General features: G+C 44.7%; 1 protein-coding gene across 1 annotated transcript in view; it reads right to left on the reverse strand.

The window, feature by feature from the left end:
• The window catches only part of LOC115114943 (baculoviral IAP repeat-containing protein 2-like), a 60740-nt gene that overhangs the window by 26260 nt on the left and 14178 nt on the right, over positions 1 to 20302 (reverse strand). Inside the window, exons 5-11 of the mRNA XM_065005016.1 lie at positions 19403 to 19512; positions 16512 to 16686; positions 12911 to 13181; positions 10519 to 10618; positions 9160 to 9238; positions 6806 to 6854; positions 6105 to 6217 (exon numbers count right to left, since the gene is read on the reverse strand). Of these exons, the coding sequence (XP_064861088.1) occupies positions 6105 to 6217; positions 6806 to 6854; positions 9160 to 9238; positions 10519 to 10618; positions 12911 to 13181; positions 16512 to 16686; positions 19403 to 19512 (897 nt within the window). The remainder of the gene's footprint in view (positions 1 to 6104; positions 6218 to 6805; positions 6855 to 9159; positions 9239 to 10518; positions 10619 to 12910; positions 13182 to 16511; positions 16687 to 19402; positions 19513 to 20302) is intronic.

Below are 20302 nucleotides of genomic sequence, written 5' to 3' on the forward strand. Positions count from 1 at the left end.
CTAATCTATGGATTTCACATGACTGGGAATACATTCATTAGGCCCTAATCTATGGATTTCACATGACTGGGAATACATTCATTAGGCCCCTAATCTATGGATTTCACATGACTGGGAATACATTCATTAGGCCCTAATCTATGGATTTCACATGACTGGGAATACATTCATTAGGCCCTAATCTATGGATTTCACATGACTGGGAATACATTCATTAGGCCCTAATCTATGGATTTCACATGACTGGGAATACATTCATTAGGTCCTAATCTATGGATTTCACATGACTGGGAATACATTCATTAGGCCCTAATCTATGGATTTCACATGACTGGGAATACATTCATTAGGCCCTAATCTATGGATTTCACATGACTGGGAATACATTCATTAGGCCCTAATCTATGGATTTCACATGACTGGGAATACATTCATTAGGTCCCTAATCTATGGATTTCACATGACTGGGAATACATTCATTAGGCCCCTAATCTATGGATTTCACATGACTGGGAATACATTCATTAGGCCCTAATCTATGGATTTCACATGACTGGGAATACATTCATTAGGCCCCTAATCTATGGATTTCACATGACTGGGAATACATTCATTAGGTCCTAATCTATGGATTTCACATGACTGGGAATACATTCATTAGGTCCTAATCTATGGATTTCACATGACTGGGAATACATTCATTAGGCCCTAATCTATAGATTTCACATGACTGGGAATACATTCATTAGGCCCTAATCTATGGATTTCACATGACTGGGAATACATTCATTAGGCCCTAATCTATAGATTTCACATGACTGGGAATACATTCATTAGGCCCTAATCTATGGATTTCACATGACTGGGAATACATTCATTAGGCCCTAATCTATGGATTTCACATGACTGGGAATACATTCATTAGGCCCTAATCTATGGAGGTCACATGACTGGGAATACATTCATTAGGCCCTAATCTATGGATTTCACATGACTGGGAATACATTCATTAGGCCCTAATCTATGGATTTCACATGACTGGGAATACATTCATTAGGCCCTAATCTATAGATTTCACATGACTGGGAATACATTCATTAGGCCCCTAATCTATGGATTTCACATGACTGGGAATACATTCATTAGGCCCTAATCTATGGATTTCACATGACTGGGAATACATTCATTAGGTCCTAATCTATGGATTTCACATGACTGGGAATACATTCATTAGGCCCCTAATCTATGGATTTCACATGACTGGGAATACATTCATTAGGCCCTAATCTATGGATTTCACATGACTGGGAATACATTCATTAGGCCCCTAATCTATGGATTTCACATGACTGGGAATACATTCATTAGGGCCCTAATCTATGGAGGTCACATGACTGGGAATACATTCATTAGGCCCTAATCTATGGATTTCACATGACTGGGAATACATTCATTAGCCCCTAATCTATGGATTTCACATGACTGGGAATACATTCATTAGGTCCTAATCTATAGAGGTCACATGACTGGGAATACATTCATTAGGCCCTAATCTATGGATTTCACATGACTGGGAATACATTCATTAGGCCCCTAATCTATGGATTTCACATGACTGGGAATACATTCATTAGGCCCTAATCTATGGAGGTCACATGACTGGGAATACATTCATTAGGTCCTAATCTATGGAGGTCACATGACTGGGAATACATTCATTAGGCCCCTAATCTATGGATTTCACATGACTGGGAATACATTCATTAGGCCCTAATCTATGGATTTCACATGACTGGGAATACATTCATTAGGCCCCTAATCTATGGATTTCACATGACTGGGAATACATTCATTAGGTCCTAATCTATAGAGGTCACATGACTGGGAATACATTCATTAGGTCCTAATCTATGGAGGTCACATGACTGGGAATACATTCATTAGGCCCCTAATCTATAGATTTCACATGACTGGGAATACATTCATTAGGCCCTAATCTATAGATTTCACATGACTGGGAATACATTCATTAGGCCCTAATCTATGGATTTCACATGACTGGGAATACATTCATTAGGTCCTAATCTATAGATTTCACATGACTGGGAATACATTCATTAGGTCCTAATCTATAGATTTCACATGACTGGGAATACATTCATTAGGTCCTAATCTATGGAGGTCACATGACTGGCAATACATTCATTAGGCCCCTAATCTATAGAGGTCACATGACTGGGAATACATTCATTAGGTCCCTAATCTATAGAGGTCACATGACTGGGAATACATTCATTAGGTCCCTAATCTATAGAGGTCACATGACTGGGAATACATTCATTAGGTCCCTAATCTATAGAGGTCACATGACTGGGAATACATTCATTAGGCCCTAATCTATGGAGGTCACATGACTGGGAATACATTCATTAGGTCCTAATCTATAGAGGTCACATGACTGGGAATACATTCATTAGGCCCCTAATCTATGGATTTCACATGACTGGGAATACATTCATTAGGCCCTAATCTATGGAGGTCACATGACTGGGAATACATTCATTAGGTCCTAATCTATAGAGGTCACCTGACTGGGAATACATTCATTAGGGCCCTAATCTATAGAGGTCACATGACTGGGAATACATTCATTAGGCCCTAATCTATAGAGGTCACATGACTGGGAATACATTCATTAGGCCCTAATCTATAGAGGTCACATGACTGGGAATACATTCATTAGGCCCTAATCTATAGAGGTCACATGACTGGGAATACATTCATTAGGCCCTAATCTATAGAGGTCACATGACTGGGAATACATTCATTAGGCCCTAATCTATAGAGGTCACATGACTGGGAATACATTCATTAGGTCCTAATCTATGGATTTCACATGACTGGGAATACATTCATTAGGTCCTAATCTATGGATTTCACATGACTGGGAATACATTCATTAGGCCCTAATCTATAGAGGTCACATGACTGGGAATACATTCATTAGGTCCTAATCTATAGAGGTCACATGACTGGGAATACATTCATTAGGTCCCTAATCTATGGAGGTCACATGACTGGGAATACATTCATTAGGCCCTAATCTATAGAGGTCACATGACTGGGAATACATTCATTAGGTCCTAATCTATAGAGGTCACATGACTGGGAATACATTCATTAGGCCCTAATCTATAGAGGTCACATGACTGGGAATACATTCATTAGGCCCCTAATCTATAGAGGTCACATGACTGGGAATACATTCATTAGGTCCCTAATCTATGGAGGTCACATGACTGGGAATACATTCATTAGGCCCTAATCTATAGAGGTCACATGACTGGGAATACATTCATTAGGCCCCTAATCTATAGAGGTCACATGACTGGGAATACATTCATTAGGCCCCTAATCTATAGAGGTCACATGACTGGGAATACATTCATTAGGCCCTAATCTATAGAGGTCACATGACTGGGAATACATTCATTAGGCCCATGAATCTATGGAGGTCACATGACTGGGAATACATTCATTAGGCCCTAATCTATAGAGGTCACATGACTGGGAATACATTCATTAGGCCCTAATCTATAGAGGTCACATGACTGGGAATACATTCATTAGGCCCCTAATCTATAGAGGTCACATGACTGGGAATACATTCATTAGGTCCTAATCTATAGAGGTCACATGACTGGGAATACATTCATTAGGGCCCTAATCTATGGAGGTCACATGACTGGGAATACATTCATTAGGTCCTAATCTATAGAGGTCACATGACTGGGAATACATTCATTAGGGCCCTAATCTATAGAGGTCACATGACTGGGAATACATTCATTAGGGCCCTAATCTATAGAGGTCACATGACTGGGAATACATTCATTAGGCCCCTAATCTATGGAGGTCACATGACTGGGAATACATTCATTAGGCCCTAATCTATGGAGGTCACATGACTGGGAATACATTCATTAGGCCCTAATCTATGGAGGTCACATGACTGGGAATACATTCATTAGGCCCTAATCTATGGAGGTCACATGACTGGGAATACATTCATTAGGCCCTAATCTATGGAGGTCACATGACTGGGAATACATTCATTAGGCCCTAATCTATAGAGGTCACATGACTGGGAATACATTCATTAGGCCCTAATCTATAGAGGTCACATGACTGGGAATACATTCATTAGGCCCTAATCTATGGATTTCACATGACTGGGAATACATTCATTAGGTCCTAATCTATAGAGGTCACATGACTGGGAATACATTCATTAGGCCCTAATCTATAGAGGTCACATGACTGGGAATACATTCATTAGGCCCCTAATCTATAGAGGTCACATGACTGGGAATACATTCATTAGGTCCCTAATCTATAGAGGTCACATGACTGGGAATACATTCATTAGGCCCTAATCTATGGATTTCACATGACTGGGAATACATTCATTAGGCCCCTAATCTATAGAGGTCACATGACTGGGAATACATTCATTAGGTCCCTAATCTATAGAGGTCACATGACTGGGAATACATTCATTAGGCCCTAATCTATAGAGGTCACATGACTGGGAATACATTCATTAGGTCCTAATCTATGGAGGTCACATGACTGGGAATACATTCATTAGGCCCTAATCTATAGAGGTCACATGACTGGGAATACATTCCCTAATCTAGAGGTCCCTAATCTATAGAGGTCACATGACTGGGAATACATTCATTAGGCCCTAATCTATAGAGGTCACATGACTGGGAATACATTCATTAGGCCCCTAATCTATAGAGGTCACATGACTGGGAATACATTCATTAGGTCCCTAATCTATAGAGGTCACATGACTGGGAATACATTCATTAGGCCCTAATCTATAGAGGTCACATGACTGGGAATACATTCATTAGGCCCTAATCTATAGAGGTCACATGACTGGGAATACATTCATTAGGCCCTAATCTATAGAGGTCACATGACTGGGAATACATTCATTAGGCCCTAATCTATAGAGGTCACATGACTGGGAATACATTCATTAGGCCCCTAATCTATAGAGGTCACATGACTGGGAATACATTCATTAGGTCCCTAATCTATAGAGGTCACATGACTGGGAATACATTCATTAGGCCCCTAATCTATAGAGGTCACATGACTGGGAATACATTCATTAGGTCCCTAATCTATAGAGGTCACATGACTGGGAATACATTCATTAGGTCCTAATCTATAGAGGTCACATGACTGGGAATACATTCATTAGGCCCCTAATCTATAGAGGTCACATGACTGGGAATACATTCATTAGGTCCCTAATCTATAGAGGTCACATGACTGGGAATACATTCATTAGGCCCCTAATCTATAGAGGTCACATGACTGGGAATACAGATCTGCATCTGTTGCTAACGGATACCTTAAAAAAAAAAAATGGCCTCACAACGGGCCTCAGCATCTCGTCACGGTATTTCAGTGCATTCAAATGTCGTCGTGTTCGTTGTCTGTACCTTATGCCTGCCCATACCATTACCCATGGGGCACTCTGTTCACAACGTTGACATCAGCAAACCTCTCGCCCACACGACGCCATACACGTGGTCTGCGGTTATGAGGTCAGTTGGACTTGCTGCCAAATTCTCTAAAACAATGTTGGAGGTGGCTTATGGTAGAGAAATGAACATTCAATTCTCTGGCAACAGCTCTGATGGACATTCCTGCAGTCAGCATGCCAACTACACGCTCCCTCAAAACTTGAGACTTCGTGGCAATGTGTTGTGTGACAAAACTGCACATTTTAGAGTGGCATTTTATCGATATGCCACACCTGTCAGGTGGATGGATTCTTTTGTTAAAGGACAAATGCTCACTAACAGGGAGGTAAACACATTTGTGCGTAGAATTTGAGAGATATGCTTTCTGTGTGTATGGGGAAAAAATAAAATAAAATAAAAATCGGGGATATTTTATTTCAGTTCATGAAACCAACACTTTACATGTTGTGTTTAGATTTTTGTTCAGTGTATTTTTCTAGACACACGCAGGACAGGGAGTCACTCAGCGTCATGGAATATAATTAGATTATGTACCGTCTGCTTGACCAGGCCACGCTCAAATCCCATCTCTAGAGCCGACACAACCACCGGAGTGTTCATCATCACTGCATCTTCTGACCGCTCCTCACCTGGACCCAGGTTCACCACTAGAGGAGAGCGGGAGGGGTGAGAGGGAGGGAGAGGGTGAGCGAGAAGGAGGGAGAGCGGGAGGGAGAGGGTGAGCGAGAAGGAGGGAGAGGGAAGAGGGGGGGGAGAGAGCGGGAGAGAAGAGGGAGAGGGTGAGCGAGAAGGAGGGAGAGCGGGAGGGAGAGGGTGAGCGAGAAGGAGGGAGAGCGGGAGGGAGAGAGCGGGAGAGAAGAGGGGAGGGAGAAGAGGGGAGAGAAAGAGGGAGAGAGCGAGAGAGAAGAGGGAGAGCGGGAGGGAGAGAGAACGAGGGAGAGCGGGAGGGAGAGAGGAAAGGAGAGTTCTTCATCTCTGGATGTTGTCAGAGTTTAGTCTGTTTTCCTGTTTTTCCTACAACACCTATTTATTCTTCTGCCTGTTTAGTTAACTTGCTATAAGTAAGATGGTAAAGTCAGGTGTTCAGTTAATTAGCTGTAAACACACAGCAGCTACTATATTTAAAAAACTACAATAATACAATAATAAACTACAATAATAGTTTATAATAGTTTAAAATAATTTTTTGTTATATATTGTCAAGACACCAAGTGTCCAAAAACTTTGTTACTCACTTGGTGGGTCCACAAACTCCCTGGAGATGCTGTCCCCATTGGTCAAGAGCTGTAGTGGGAGGAGCCAGAAGAGTTAACTTCCTGTTTCGACTGATAGTCAGATCAGTCAGATGATGGATCTTTATTCACATCACAATGTTCTACCAGACACCTAATCAATACACACCTAATCAATATATGATTGTATAGACAGGTCATTGATGTTAGGTGTGAATACGGTGTATAGACAGGTCATTGATGTTAGGGTGTGAATACGGTGTATAGACAGTGTATAGACAGGTCATTGATGTTAGGGTGTGAATACGGTGTATAGACAGGTCATTGATGTTAGGTGTGAATACGGTGTATAGACAGGTCATTGATGTTAGGGTGTGAATACGGTGTATAGACAGGTCATTGATGTTAGGGTGTGAATACGGTGTATAGACAGTGTATAGACAGGTCATTGATGTTAGGGTGTGAATACGGTGTATAGACAGTGTATAGACAGGTCATTGATGTTAGGGTGTGAATACGGTGTATAGACAGGTCATTGATGTTAGGGTGTGAATACGGTGTATAGACAGGTCATTGATGTTAGGTGTGAATACGGTGTATAGACAGGTCATTGATGTTAGGGTGTGAATACGGTGTATAGACAGTGTATAGACAGGTCATTGATGTTAGGGTGTGAATACGGTGTATAGACAGTGTATAGACAGGTCATTGATGTTAGGGTGTGAATACGGTGTATAGACAGTGTATAGACAGGTCATTGATGTTAGGTGTGAATACGGTGTATAGACAGGTCATTGATGTTAGGTGTGAATACGGTGTATAGACGGTGTATAGACAGGTCATTGATGTTAGGGTGTGAATACGGTGTATAGACAGGTCATTGATGTTAGGTGTGAATACGGTGTATAGACAGGTCATTGATGTTAGGGTGTGAATACGGTGTATAGACAGGTCATTGATGTTAGGGTGTGAATACGGTGTATAGACAGGTCATTGATGTTAGGGTGTGAATACGGTGTATAGACAGTGTATAGACAGGTCATTGATGTTAGGGTGTGAATACGGTGTATAGACAGGTCATTGATGTTAGGTGTGAATACGGTGTATAGACAGGTCATTGATGTTAGGGTGTGAATACGGTGTATAGACAGGTCATTGATGTTAGGGTGTGAATACGGTGTATAGACAGTGTATAGACAGGTCATTGATGTTAGGGTGTGAATACGGTGTATAGACAGGTCATTGATGTTAGGTGTGAATACGGTGTATAGACAGGTCATTGATGTTAGGTGTGAATACGGTGTATAGACAGTGTATAGACAGGTCATTGATGTTAGGGTGTGAATACGGTGTATAGACAGGTCATTGATGTTAGGGTGTGAATACGGTGTATAGACAGGTCATTGATGTTAGGGTGTGAATACGGTGTATAGACAGGTCATTGATGTTAGGGTGTGAATACGGTGTATAGACAGTGTATAGACAGGTCATTGATGTTAGGGTGTGAAGACAGTGTATAGACAGGTCATTGATGTTAGGGTGTGAATACGGTGTATAGACAGGTCATTGATGTTAGGGTGTGAATACGGTGTATAGACAGGTCATTGATGTTAGGTGTGAATACGGTGTATAGACAGGTCATTGATGTTAGGTGTGAATACGGTGTATAGACAGGTCATTGATGTTAGGGTGTGAATACGGTGTATAGACAGTGTATAGACAGGTCATTGATGTTAGGGTGTGAATACGGTGTATAGACGGTGTATAGACAGGTCATTGATGTTAGGGTGTGAATACGGTGTATAGACAGTGTATAGACAGGTCATTGATGTTAGGTGTGAATACGGTGTATAGACAGGTCATTGATGTTAGGGTGTGAATACGGTGTATAGACAGGTCATTGATGTTAGGGTGTGAATACGGTGTATAGACAGTGTATAGACAGGTCATTGATGTTAGGGTGTGAATATGGTGTATAGACAGTGTATAGACAGGTCATTGATGTTAGGTGTGAATACGGTGTATAGACAGGTCATTGATGTTAGGGTGTGAATACGGTGTATAGACAGGTCATTGATGTTAGGGTGTGAATACGGTGTATAGACAGTGTATAGACAGGTCATTGATGTTAGGGTGTGAATACGGTGTATAGACAGGTCATTGATGTTAGGGTGTGAATACGGTGTATAGACAGGTCATTGATGTTAGGTGTGAATACGGTGTATAGACAGGTCATTGATGTTAGGGTGTGAATACGGTGTATAGACAGGTCATTGATGTTAGGGTGTGAATACGGTGTATAGACAGGTCATTGATGTTAGGTGTGAATACGGTGTATAGACAGAAGCAGGTGTTACCTGTTCAAAGAGCCGAGGGAAGCGAGCCTGGATCTGATGGACAAACTCCTGACCTTTCTCCTGGAGCAGGTACTGACACCTAGAGGTTAATATATACTGACGGGTTACCATAGTAACATATACTGAAGGTGATGAGTGAGTTGACCAGTTCAGAGAGCTGACTACTGGCTCGGTCTAGTACTATTTGTTGACCAGTTCAGAGAGCCGACTACTGGCTCGGTCTAGTACTATTTGTTGACCAGTTCAGAGAGCTGACTACTGGCTCGGTCTAGTACTATTTGTTGACCAGTTCAGAGAGCTGACTACTGGCTCGGTCTAGTACTATTTGTTGACCAGTTCAGAGAGCCGACTACTGGCTCGGTCTAGTACTATTTGTTGACCAGTTCAGAGAGCTGACTACTGGCTCGGTCTAGTACTATTTGTTGACCAATTCAGAGAGCCGACTACTGGCTCGGTCTAGTACTATTTGTTGACCAGTTCAGAGAGCCGACTACTGGCTCGGTCTAGTACTATTTGTTGACCAGTTCAGAGAGCCGACTACTGGCTCGGTCTAGTACTATTTGTTGACCAGTTCAGAGAGCTGACTACTGGCTCGGTCTAGTACTATTTGTTGACCAATTCAGAGAGCCGACTACTGGCTCGGTCTAGTACTATTTGTTGACCAGTTCAGAGAGCCGTCTACTGGCTCGGTCTAGTACTATTTGTTGACCAGTTCAGAGAGCCGACTACTGGCTCGCTAGTACTATTTGTTGACCAGTTCAGAGAGCTGACTACTGGCTCGGTTGTACTGTTGACCAGTTCAGAGAGCTGACTACTGGCTCGGTCTAGTACTATTTGTTGACCAGTTCAGAGAGCTGACTACTGGCCAGAAGGTCTACTATTTGTTGACCAGTTCAGAGAGCTGACTACTGGCTCGGTCTAGTACTATTTGTTGACCAGTTCAGAGAGCCGACTACTGGCTCGGTCTAGTACTATTTGTTGACCAGTTCAGAGAACTGACTACTGGTTCGGTCTAGTACTATTTGTTGACCAGTTCAGAGAGCTGACTACTGGCTGGTCTAGTACTATTTGTTGACCAGTTCAGAGAGCTGACTACTGGCTTCTAGTCACCAGTTCAGAGAGCTGACTACTGGCTCGGTCTAGTACTATTTGTTGACCAGTTCAGAGAGCTGACTACTGGCTCGGTCTAGTACTATTTGTTGACCAGTTCAGAGAGCTGACTACTGGCTCGGTCTAGTACTATTTGTTGACCAGTTCAGAGAGCTGACTACTGGCTCGGTCTAGTACTATTTTCCAGTTGTTCAATCAGCTTGTCACTAACACACACGTAATCTGGAAAACGCTGTAAGGGGTGGTTACCTAGGGAACCATTTGGCGTGCTCCACCCAGGGGTCGTCACCTGACTCCCAGCATCTCAGACCCCCGTCACAGCAGAAACACTTCACGTCATCATTTCGCCCTGCAACACACACACACACCATCATCATCATCATTACACCCTGCAACACACACACACACCATCATCATTACACCCTGCAACACACACACACATCATCATCATTACACCCTGCAACACACACACACCATCATCATTACACCCTGCAACACACACACACACCATCATCATCATCATCATTACACCCTGCAACACACACACACCATCATCATTACACCCTGCAACACACACACACACATCATCATCATCATTACGCCCTGCAACACACACACACACCATCATCATCATCATTACACCCTGCAACACACACACACCATCATCATTACACCCTGCAACACACACACACACCATCATCATTACACCCTGCAACACACACACACACCATCATCATTACACCCTGCAACACACACACAGGGTCAGATTAGGAGGTAAATGTTTGGGTAAAGCCCAGGGGAACAGCAGGAGCTCCAAGGTTCCTCCGATCACAGGAACAGTGTCTATGGGGATACTAACAGGGCATTTGTTGCCAATGACTTACCTGTTAAACAAAAAAAAAAAGTATAAACTACATGTTAACTAAATGTTATATTGGAATGCAGATGCTGAGTCTCTCTCACCGACGTAGTAGAACCCTGCCTTGGCCAGCTGGTCAGGGCGCACGGGGATACGCAAGGGCCTGGGGGGCCGGGGCTTCTGCCCCGGGGGGCTGAGAGGTGTATATAATTAAATATATAATTCTGAGTCTCTTAACGTAAGAACCCTGCCTTGGCCAGCTGGTCATTGCGCACGGGGATATGCCCGGGGCTGAGGTGTATATAATTAAATATATAATTCTGAGTCTCTCTCACCGACGTAGTAGAACCCTGCCTTGGCCAGCTGGTCAGGCGCACGGGGATACGCAAGGGCCTGGGGGCCTTCTGCCCTCCTGAGAGGTGTATATAATTAAATATATAATTCTGAGTCTCTCTACCGACTGGAACCCTGCCTTGGCCAGCTGGTCAGGGCGCACGGGGATACGCAAGGGCCTGGGGGCCGGGCTTCTGCCCCGGGGGCTGAGAGGTGTATATAATTAAATATATAATTCTGAGTCTCTCTTACCGACGTAGTAGAACCCTGCCTTGGCCAGCTGGTCAGGGCGCACGGGGATACGCAAGGGCCTGGGGGGCCGGGGCTTCTGCCCCGGGGGGCTGAGAGGTGTATATAATTAAATATATAATTCTGAGTCTCTCTGAGAACCCTGCCTTGGCCAGCTGGTCAGGCGCACGGGGATAGGGCCTGAACCCTGCCCGGGGGCTGAGAGGTGTATATAATTAAATATATAATTCTGGTCTCTCTTAGGGCCCTGCCTTGGCCAGCTGGTCAGGGGCGCACGGGGATACGCAAGGGCCTGGGGGGCCGGGGCTTCTGCCCCGGGGGGCTGAGAGGTGTATATAATTAAATATATAATTCTGAGTCTCTCTTACCGGTAGTAGAACCCTGCCTTGGCCAGCTGGTCAGGGCGCACGGGGATACGTAAGGGGGCCTGGGGGCAGGGGCTTCTGCCCCGGGGGCTGAGCAGTGTATATAATTAAATATATAATTCTGAGTCTCTCTCACCGACGTAGTAGAACCCTTGGTCAGGCGCACGATCAATGGGGGGGGGCTTCTGCCCCGGGGGCTGAAGGTGTATATAATTAAATATATAATTCTGAGTCTCTCTTACACCGTAGAACCCTGCCTTGGCCAGCTGGTCAGGCGCAGACCTGGGGGCCAGGCTTCTGCCCCGGGGCTGAGGGCCCTGCCTTGGCCAGCTGGTCAGGGCGCACGGGGATACGCAGGGCCTGGGGGTAAGGGCTTCTGCCCCGGGGGCTGAGGGTGTATATAATTAAATATATAATTCTGAGTCTCTCTTACCGACGTAGTAGAACCCTGCCTTGGCCAGCTGGTCAGGCGCACGGGACACGTAAGGGCCTGGGGGCCAATGCTTCTGCCCCGGGGGGCTGAGAGGTGTATATAATTAAATATATAATTCTGAGTCTCTCTTACCGACGTAGTAGAACCCTGCCTTGGCCAGCTGGTCAGGGCGCACGGGGATACGCAAGGGCCTGGGGGGCCGGGGCTTCTGCCCCGGGGGGCTGAGAGGTGTATATAATTAAATATATCATTCTGAGTCTCTCTTACCGACGTAGTAGAACCCTGCCTTGGCCAGCTGGTCAGGGCGCACGGGGATGCGCAAGGGCCTGGGGGGCCGGGGCTTCTGCCCCGGGGGGCTGAGAGGTGTATATAATTAAATATATAATTCTGAGTCTCTCTTACCGACGTAGTAGAACCCTGCCTTGGCCAGCTGGTCAGGGCGCACGGGGATACGTAAGGGCCAGTGGACGAAGGTCAGCAACCTCTCCTCACGCTGCTGCATGGCTGGGTTAGACACGTTGCTGAGACCTGGGGGGCCGGGGGGCACCCCTACACCTCTAGCCCCACCCGCCATGGACACGTTGTCGGCCCGGTCTCCTCTGACGAAGTGACAGTTGGGGTAATGTCTCTGGTGCTCCGACACGGCCCGGTCTCCTGGCTCCCAGTTACTGAGCTAGAGACACACAGAGAGGAACGAGATTCAATCAATCATATCTCTCGCTCTCTGGACAAAGTGACCGGGAAGATTTTCATTTACCCGCCTTTTGAGAAATTTACCAGACCCATATGCATTGGGTGTGTAACCCATTAGGGTGTCCAACCACGGTGCTCAGAATAACAGAAATCACATTTAGATTATGGTAATTCACATTAATAGAACATTTAGAATATGGTAATTCACATTAACAGAACATGTACATTATGGTAATTCACATTAGCATAACATTTAGAATATGGTAATTTATATTAACATAACATTCAGAATATGGTAATTCATATTAACATGACATTTGGAATATGGTAATTCACATTAACAGAACATTTACATTATGGTAATTCACATTAGCATAACATTTAGAATATGGTAATTTATATTAACATAACATTTCAGAATATGGTAATTCCCATTAACATGTAATTTACATTACCAGAACATTTAGAAACCGAGTACAGTAGCTTCTGTGAATTTATTAGGATTGTCCACTGTGTCACAAGATCAAAATGTCAAAACCAGAGTTGTTACTTCTCTTTATCTAGTTTCGGTCTGACTCAGACCCAGCCTGCAATCACACTCTCACAACAGCCCGGGCTTAACCACAATGACTAATATAGATGCTTGTGCAACGTATAGTGGCAGAGTTTTCAGATACATAGCAAGTGTCTTATTATAAGGCCTGCAGAAAAACATATGAATCTTAAGGTCCCCTTAATCAATAATGGGGAGGGTCTTTGAAACCCACCCCCTACAGGAGAACTTATTAGAACTTAGAACTTATTGTAGGAAGCTTGTGGAAGGCTACCTGAAACATTTGACCCAAGTTAAACCATTTAAAAAGGCAATGCTACCAAATACTAATTGAGTGTATGTGAACTTCTGACCCACTGGGAAAGAAATAAAAGCTGAAATAAATCATTCTCTCAACGATTATTCTGACATTTCACATTCTTAAAATAAAGTGGTGATCCTAACTGACCTAAAACATGGACATTTTCTTCGTAACATTGAACCAAAAAAAACGTACACTAGTCTAAAAACGATGCAGAAAAATGTATCCATGCTTTTGTCACTTCTAGATTAGACTACTGCAATGCTTTACTCTCCGGCTATAAAGCACTAAATAAACTGCATTTAGTGCTGAATACGGCTGCTAGAATCCTGACTAGAACCTAAAAATGTGATCGTATTACTCCAGTGCTAGCCTCCCTACACTGGCTTCCTGATTAAAGGTTTTACTGCTAACCTACAAAGCATTACATGGGCTTGCTCCTACCTATCTCTCTGATTTGGTCCTGCCGTACATACCTACACGTACGCTACGGTCACAAGACGCAGGCCTCCTAATTGTCCCTAGAATTTCTACACAAACAGCTGGAGGCAGGGCTTTCTCCTATAGAGCTCCATTTTATGGAATGGTAGGAATAGGCTGGGATTGGATGATAAATTAACAGGCACCTCATTGATTATATGCAACGCAGGACAAGCTAGTTAACCTAGTAATATCATCAACCATGTGTAGTTAACTAGTGATAATGTGAAGATTGATTGTTCTTTATAAGTTTAATGCTAGCTAGTGGCTCATCGCACCCACAAGGTAATTTTGAAGCTGCACTTGCCTAACAGGTGGTCAGCCTGCCCTAACAGGTGGTCAGCCTGCCCTAACAGGTGGTCAGCCTGCCCTAACAGGTGGTCCCTAACAGGTGGTCAGCCTGCCCTAACAGGTGGTCAGCCTGCCCTAACAGGTGGTCAGCCTGCCCTAACAGGTGGTCCCTAACAGGTGGTCAGCCTGCCCTAACAGGTGGTCAGCCTGCCCTAACAGGTGGTCAGCCTGCCCTAACAGGTGGTCAGCCTGCCCTAACAGGTGGTCAGCCTGCCCTCAGGCCAGCCTGCCCTAACAGGTTGTCCCTAACAGGCGGGCAGGCTGTCCCTAACAGGCGGTCAGCCTGCCCTAACAGGCGGTCAGCCTGTCAGCCTGCCCTAACAGGCGGTCAGCCTGCCCTAACAGGCGGTCAGCCTGCCCTAACAGGTGGTCAGCCTGCCCTAACAGGTGGTCAGCCTGCCCTAACAGGTGGTCAGCCTGCCCTAACAGGTGGTCCCTAACAGGTGGTCCCTAGGTGGTCCTGCCCTAACAGGTGGTCAGCCTGCCCTAACAGGTGGTCAGCCTGCCCTAACAGGTGGTCAGCCTGCCCTAACAGGTGGTCAGCCTGCCCTAACAGGTGGTCAGCCTGCCCTAACAGGTGGTCCCTAACAGGTGGTCAGCCTGCCCTAACAGGTGGTCAGCCTGCCCTAACAGGTGGTCAGCCTGCCCTAACAGGTGGTCAGCCTGCCCTAACAGGTGGTCAGCCTGCCCTAACAGGCGGTCAGCCTGCCCTAACAGGTGGTCCCTAACAGGCGGTCAGCCTGCCCTAACAGGTGGTCAGCCTGCCCTAACAGGTGGTCAGCCTGCCCTAACAGGTGGTCCCTAACAGGTGGTCCCTAACAGGTGGTCAGCCTGCCCTAACAGGTGGTCAGCCTGCCCTAACAGGTGGTCAGCCTGCCCTAACAGGTGGTCAGCCTGCCCTAACAGGTGGTCAGCCTGCCCTAACAGGTGGTCCCTAACAGGTGGTCCCTAACAGGTCAGGTAACAGGTGGTCTGCCCTAACAGGTGGTCAGCCTGCCCTAACAGGCGGTCAGCCTGCCCTAACAGGTGGTCCCTAACAGGCGGTCAGCCTGCCCTAACAGGTGGTCCCTAACAGGTGGTCCCTAACAGGTGGTCCCTAACAGGTGGTCAGCCTGCCCTAACAGGTGGTCAGCCTGCCCTAACAGGTGGTCAGCCTGCCCTAACAGGTGGTCAGCCTGCCCTAACAGGTGGTCAGCCTGCCCTAACAGGTGGTCAGCCTGCCCTAACAGGCGGTCAGCCTGCCCTAACAGGCGGTCAGCCTGCCCTAACAGGCAGTTTCCTCGTGGATTATAATGTAATCATAACAATAAACCCATTGTTATGAAACCGTGAAATCGGCCCTAATTAATCAGCCATGCCGATTAATCGGTCGACCTCTAATTTTGACCCCCCCTTTGTTCAGGGACACATTATTCCATGTCTGTGGAACTTGTTCAGTTTATGTCTCAGTTGTTGAATCTTGTTATGTTCATACAAATATTTACACATGTTAAGTTTGCTGAAAATAAACAGAGTTGACAGTGAGAGGACGTTTATTTTTTTTGCTGAGTTTATATAATTAGTACTTTAAGTGGCTGTGGAACTGCTAAAAGATTAACATGTAAAATGTAGCAGTAGTATAGTACCTGTCCTCCACAGGTGAAGCAGGCCACGCGGTCTCCCTGTCCCAGGTAATAGAAGCCAGCCTTAGCCAGCTCAGAGGGGGTGATGATGGACAGGATCCAGGAGTGGAAGGAGTCCAGACGGTCCTGCTCTCTCCTCATACTGGGGTTGTGACAGGTAGGGGGTCTCTGGTGGGACCTACAGACACATCATCAAATATAGTGGGCCGTACAACTATGGCTGACCCTGTAAAACAACACATTGACACCGTGGTCCTCCTTTTACATTATTATTCAAACGGGGCTTTAAATATTCAACTTCTTAGTAGGTTGCTGAAGGCGAAAGCGCAACTCTAGATTTCAATAGTAGGGATTGATTGATGCTCGATGTTAATTTCAAATCTCCCTTCCATCATATCTAAGCCAAAATGACACCAATGTCAATGAAACTATGCAAGTCAACTTGATTGGAGATACACAACCCACTCCCTGCCTCGTCATGAGCCATCCGGCCATTTCCGAGAACCACATAACAGAGTTCTTACCTGGTCGTTAGCATTAGGGAAAAAAATAAAATTTCTTGCAAAAACGTAGCTCAATATCTAGGATAACAACGAGACTACAGAGTCCTGAAAGTGAACATTACACTTGCCACCTTTATTCAGACAACCACAACTCAATGTTGACAATATATCCTACTTAGCTACAGTACATTCTTCCATAAAGCATGGCTAACTAGCTAGCTAAGTAAAGTCGATTGTCAACACCAAACTTTTGGAAACCGCCACGCTGCTACTTTCTAATAGATACAACGCTCATCTAGTCATGTACTCCACCATGATTACAGTCCAACTGGCGAGATTAGGTACGTGTGCAGTCAGAAGTCAGTTTCTCTGCACAAACACTGCTAGCTAACCTACATTTCCTCAACCAAGACCAGCCTCTCACAACACAGTTAGCCATGTTGAATGTAAACCCGGCCAGTAGTGCATCGACTATGCATTGCAGTGTAATTATCTAGATCCACACGTTGCTGTTTGAGCATCGAGACCAAATTCCAGCCCTTTACCTTAAGATGCATGAATTCAGAAACACCCAACTCATGCCATTTGAATCCAAATTTGCGATGACTGATAAACAGTTCCTTTTCAGTGTGTTCCCAAAAAATCTGAACCCTTACCCAGTTAGCAAAATTATATTTTAAAATATATATTTTTCAGACGTTAAAGTTAGGTTCATTTTCAGTTCTGAATGTATGTTAAAAATACTCAACCAGAATAAATTCAACATGAAACAATTGCAAAGATTTTATTGAGTTAAGAGTTCATATAATTTTCAAATTCTTTAAATTTTCCAGATTGACTGACCTTCATGTCTTAAAGTAATGATGGACTGTCGTTTCTCTTTACTTATTTTGAGCTGTTCTTGCCATAATATGAACTTGGTCTTTCTGTATATTTCCCTTACCTTATCACAGCACCTTTTGGCTCAAACGTGTAAAGGAAAGAAATTCCAAAAATGAACATTTAACAAGGCACACCTGTTAATTGAAATGCATTCCAGGTGACTACCTCATGAAGCTGGTTGAGAGAATGCCAAGAGTGTGCAAAGCTGTCATCAAGGCAAAGGGTGGCTACTTTAAAGAACCTCAAATATATTTTGATTTGTTTAACACTTTTTTTGGTTACTACATCACCCGGGGCTCCCGAACCATGAATACAGCCTACCAGTCTAGAACCACGAATACAGCCTACCAGTCTAGAACCATGAATACAGCCTACCAGTCTAGAACCATGAATACAGCCTACCAGTCTAGAATACAGCCTACCAGTCTAGAACCATGAATAGAACAGCCTACCAGTCTAGAACTAGAACCAGCCTACCAGTCTAGAACAGCCCTACCAGTCTAGAACCACGAATACAGCCTACCAGTCTAGAACCAAATACAGCCTACCAGTCTAGAACCATGAATACAGCCTACCAGTCTAGAACCATGAATACAGCCTACCAGTCTAGAACCATGAATACAGCCTAGTCTAGAACCACGACATAATACAGCCTACCAGTCTAGAACCATGAATACAGCCTACCAGTCTAGAACCATGAATACAGCCTACCAGTCTAGAACCATGAATACAGCCTACCAGTCTAGAACCATGAATACAGCCTACCAGTCTAGAACCATGAATACAGGCTACCAGTCTAGAACCATGAATACAGCCTACCAGTCTAGAACCACGAATACAGCCTACCAGTCTAGAACCACGAATACAGCCTACCAGTCTAGAACCACGAATACAGCCTACCAGGCTAGAACCACGAATACAGCCTACCAGTCTAGAACCATGAATACAGCCTACCAGTCTAGATCCATGAATACACCCTACCAGTCTAGAACCATGAATACAGCCTACCTGTCTAGAACCATGAATACAGCCTACCAGTCTAGAACCATGAATACATCCTACCAGTCTAGATATATGAATACAGCCTACCAGTCTAGAACCATGAATACAGCCTACCAGTCTAGAACCATGAATACAGCCTACCAGTCTAGAACCATGAATGCGTTACACAGAACTTCATTGCCCACTAGCAGTCACATGCAATAGCAGCGGTACGACCATAATCCGCATTGCTAATGCACGTGTCATTTGACACTTTTTTGCTTATCGTTTAAATATTTGTTTTGGCTTAAAAGTTATGAAAAATGGTCAATTTGTCACATCCCTAGTTATTAGTCTCATGTATTAAAGTAGTTATTTAATATTTCCCTTGTAACATCTACAGAAAGGTTTTAGAGAACATTTGACAAATAAATGTAAAAAAATGCTTAAATAAATGTTATTGCAGCCAGCCAATCAGAGCGTAGAAACAGCCAATAGGAGCGTAGAAACAGCCAATAGGAGCCTTACATGTCCTCTACTTCTCGGGAGCTCAGTGGGCCAGAGGGGGGTGGGACACTGGGCTGTTCACAGGACACCGGGGCAGAGACGGGGAGGGGGGCAGGGCCAGGTCCTGACACCTGGGAGAGATAACACACGTTATTAGACATCACCCCCACCATCATCACCCCAACGATCATTATAACCCCCACCATCATCACCCCAACAATCATTATAACCCCCACCATCATCACCCCAACTATCATTATAACCCCCACCATCATCACCACCAAAGATCATTATAACCCCCACCATCACCACCCCAACTATCATTATAACCCCCACCATCATCACCCCAACGATCATTATAACCCCCACCACCATCACCCCAACGATCATTATAACCCCCACCATCATCACCCCATCACCACAACTATCATTATAACCCCCACCATCATCACCCCAACTATCATTATAACCCCCACCATCATCACCCCAACGATCATTATAACCCCCACCATCATCACCCCAACTATCATTATAACCCCCACCATCATCACCCCAACTATCATTATAACCCCCACCATCATCACCCCAACTATCATTATAACCCCCACCATCATCACCCCAACTATCATTATAACCCCCACCATCATCACCCCAACTATCATTATAACCCCCCACCACCACAACTATCATTATAACCCCCACCATCATCACCCCAACGATCATTATAACCCCCACCATCATCACCCCAACTATCATTATAACCCCCACCACCACAACTATCATTATAACCCCCACCATCATCACCCCAACGATCATTATAACCCCAGCATCATCACCACAACTATCATTATAACCCCCACCACCACAACTATCATTATAACCCCCACCATCATCACCCCAACTATCATTATAACCCCCACC

Source organism: Oncorhynchus nerka, linkage group LG19, assembly GCF_034236695.1.
Source record: "Oncorhynchus nerka isolate Pitt River linkage group LG19, Oner_Uvic_2.0, whole genome shotgun sequence".
NCBI lineage: Eukaryota > Metazoa > Chordata > Actinopteri > Salmoniformes > Salmonidae > Oncorhynchus > Oncorhynchus nerka.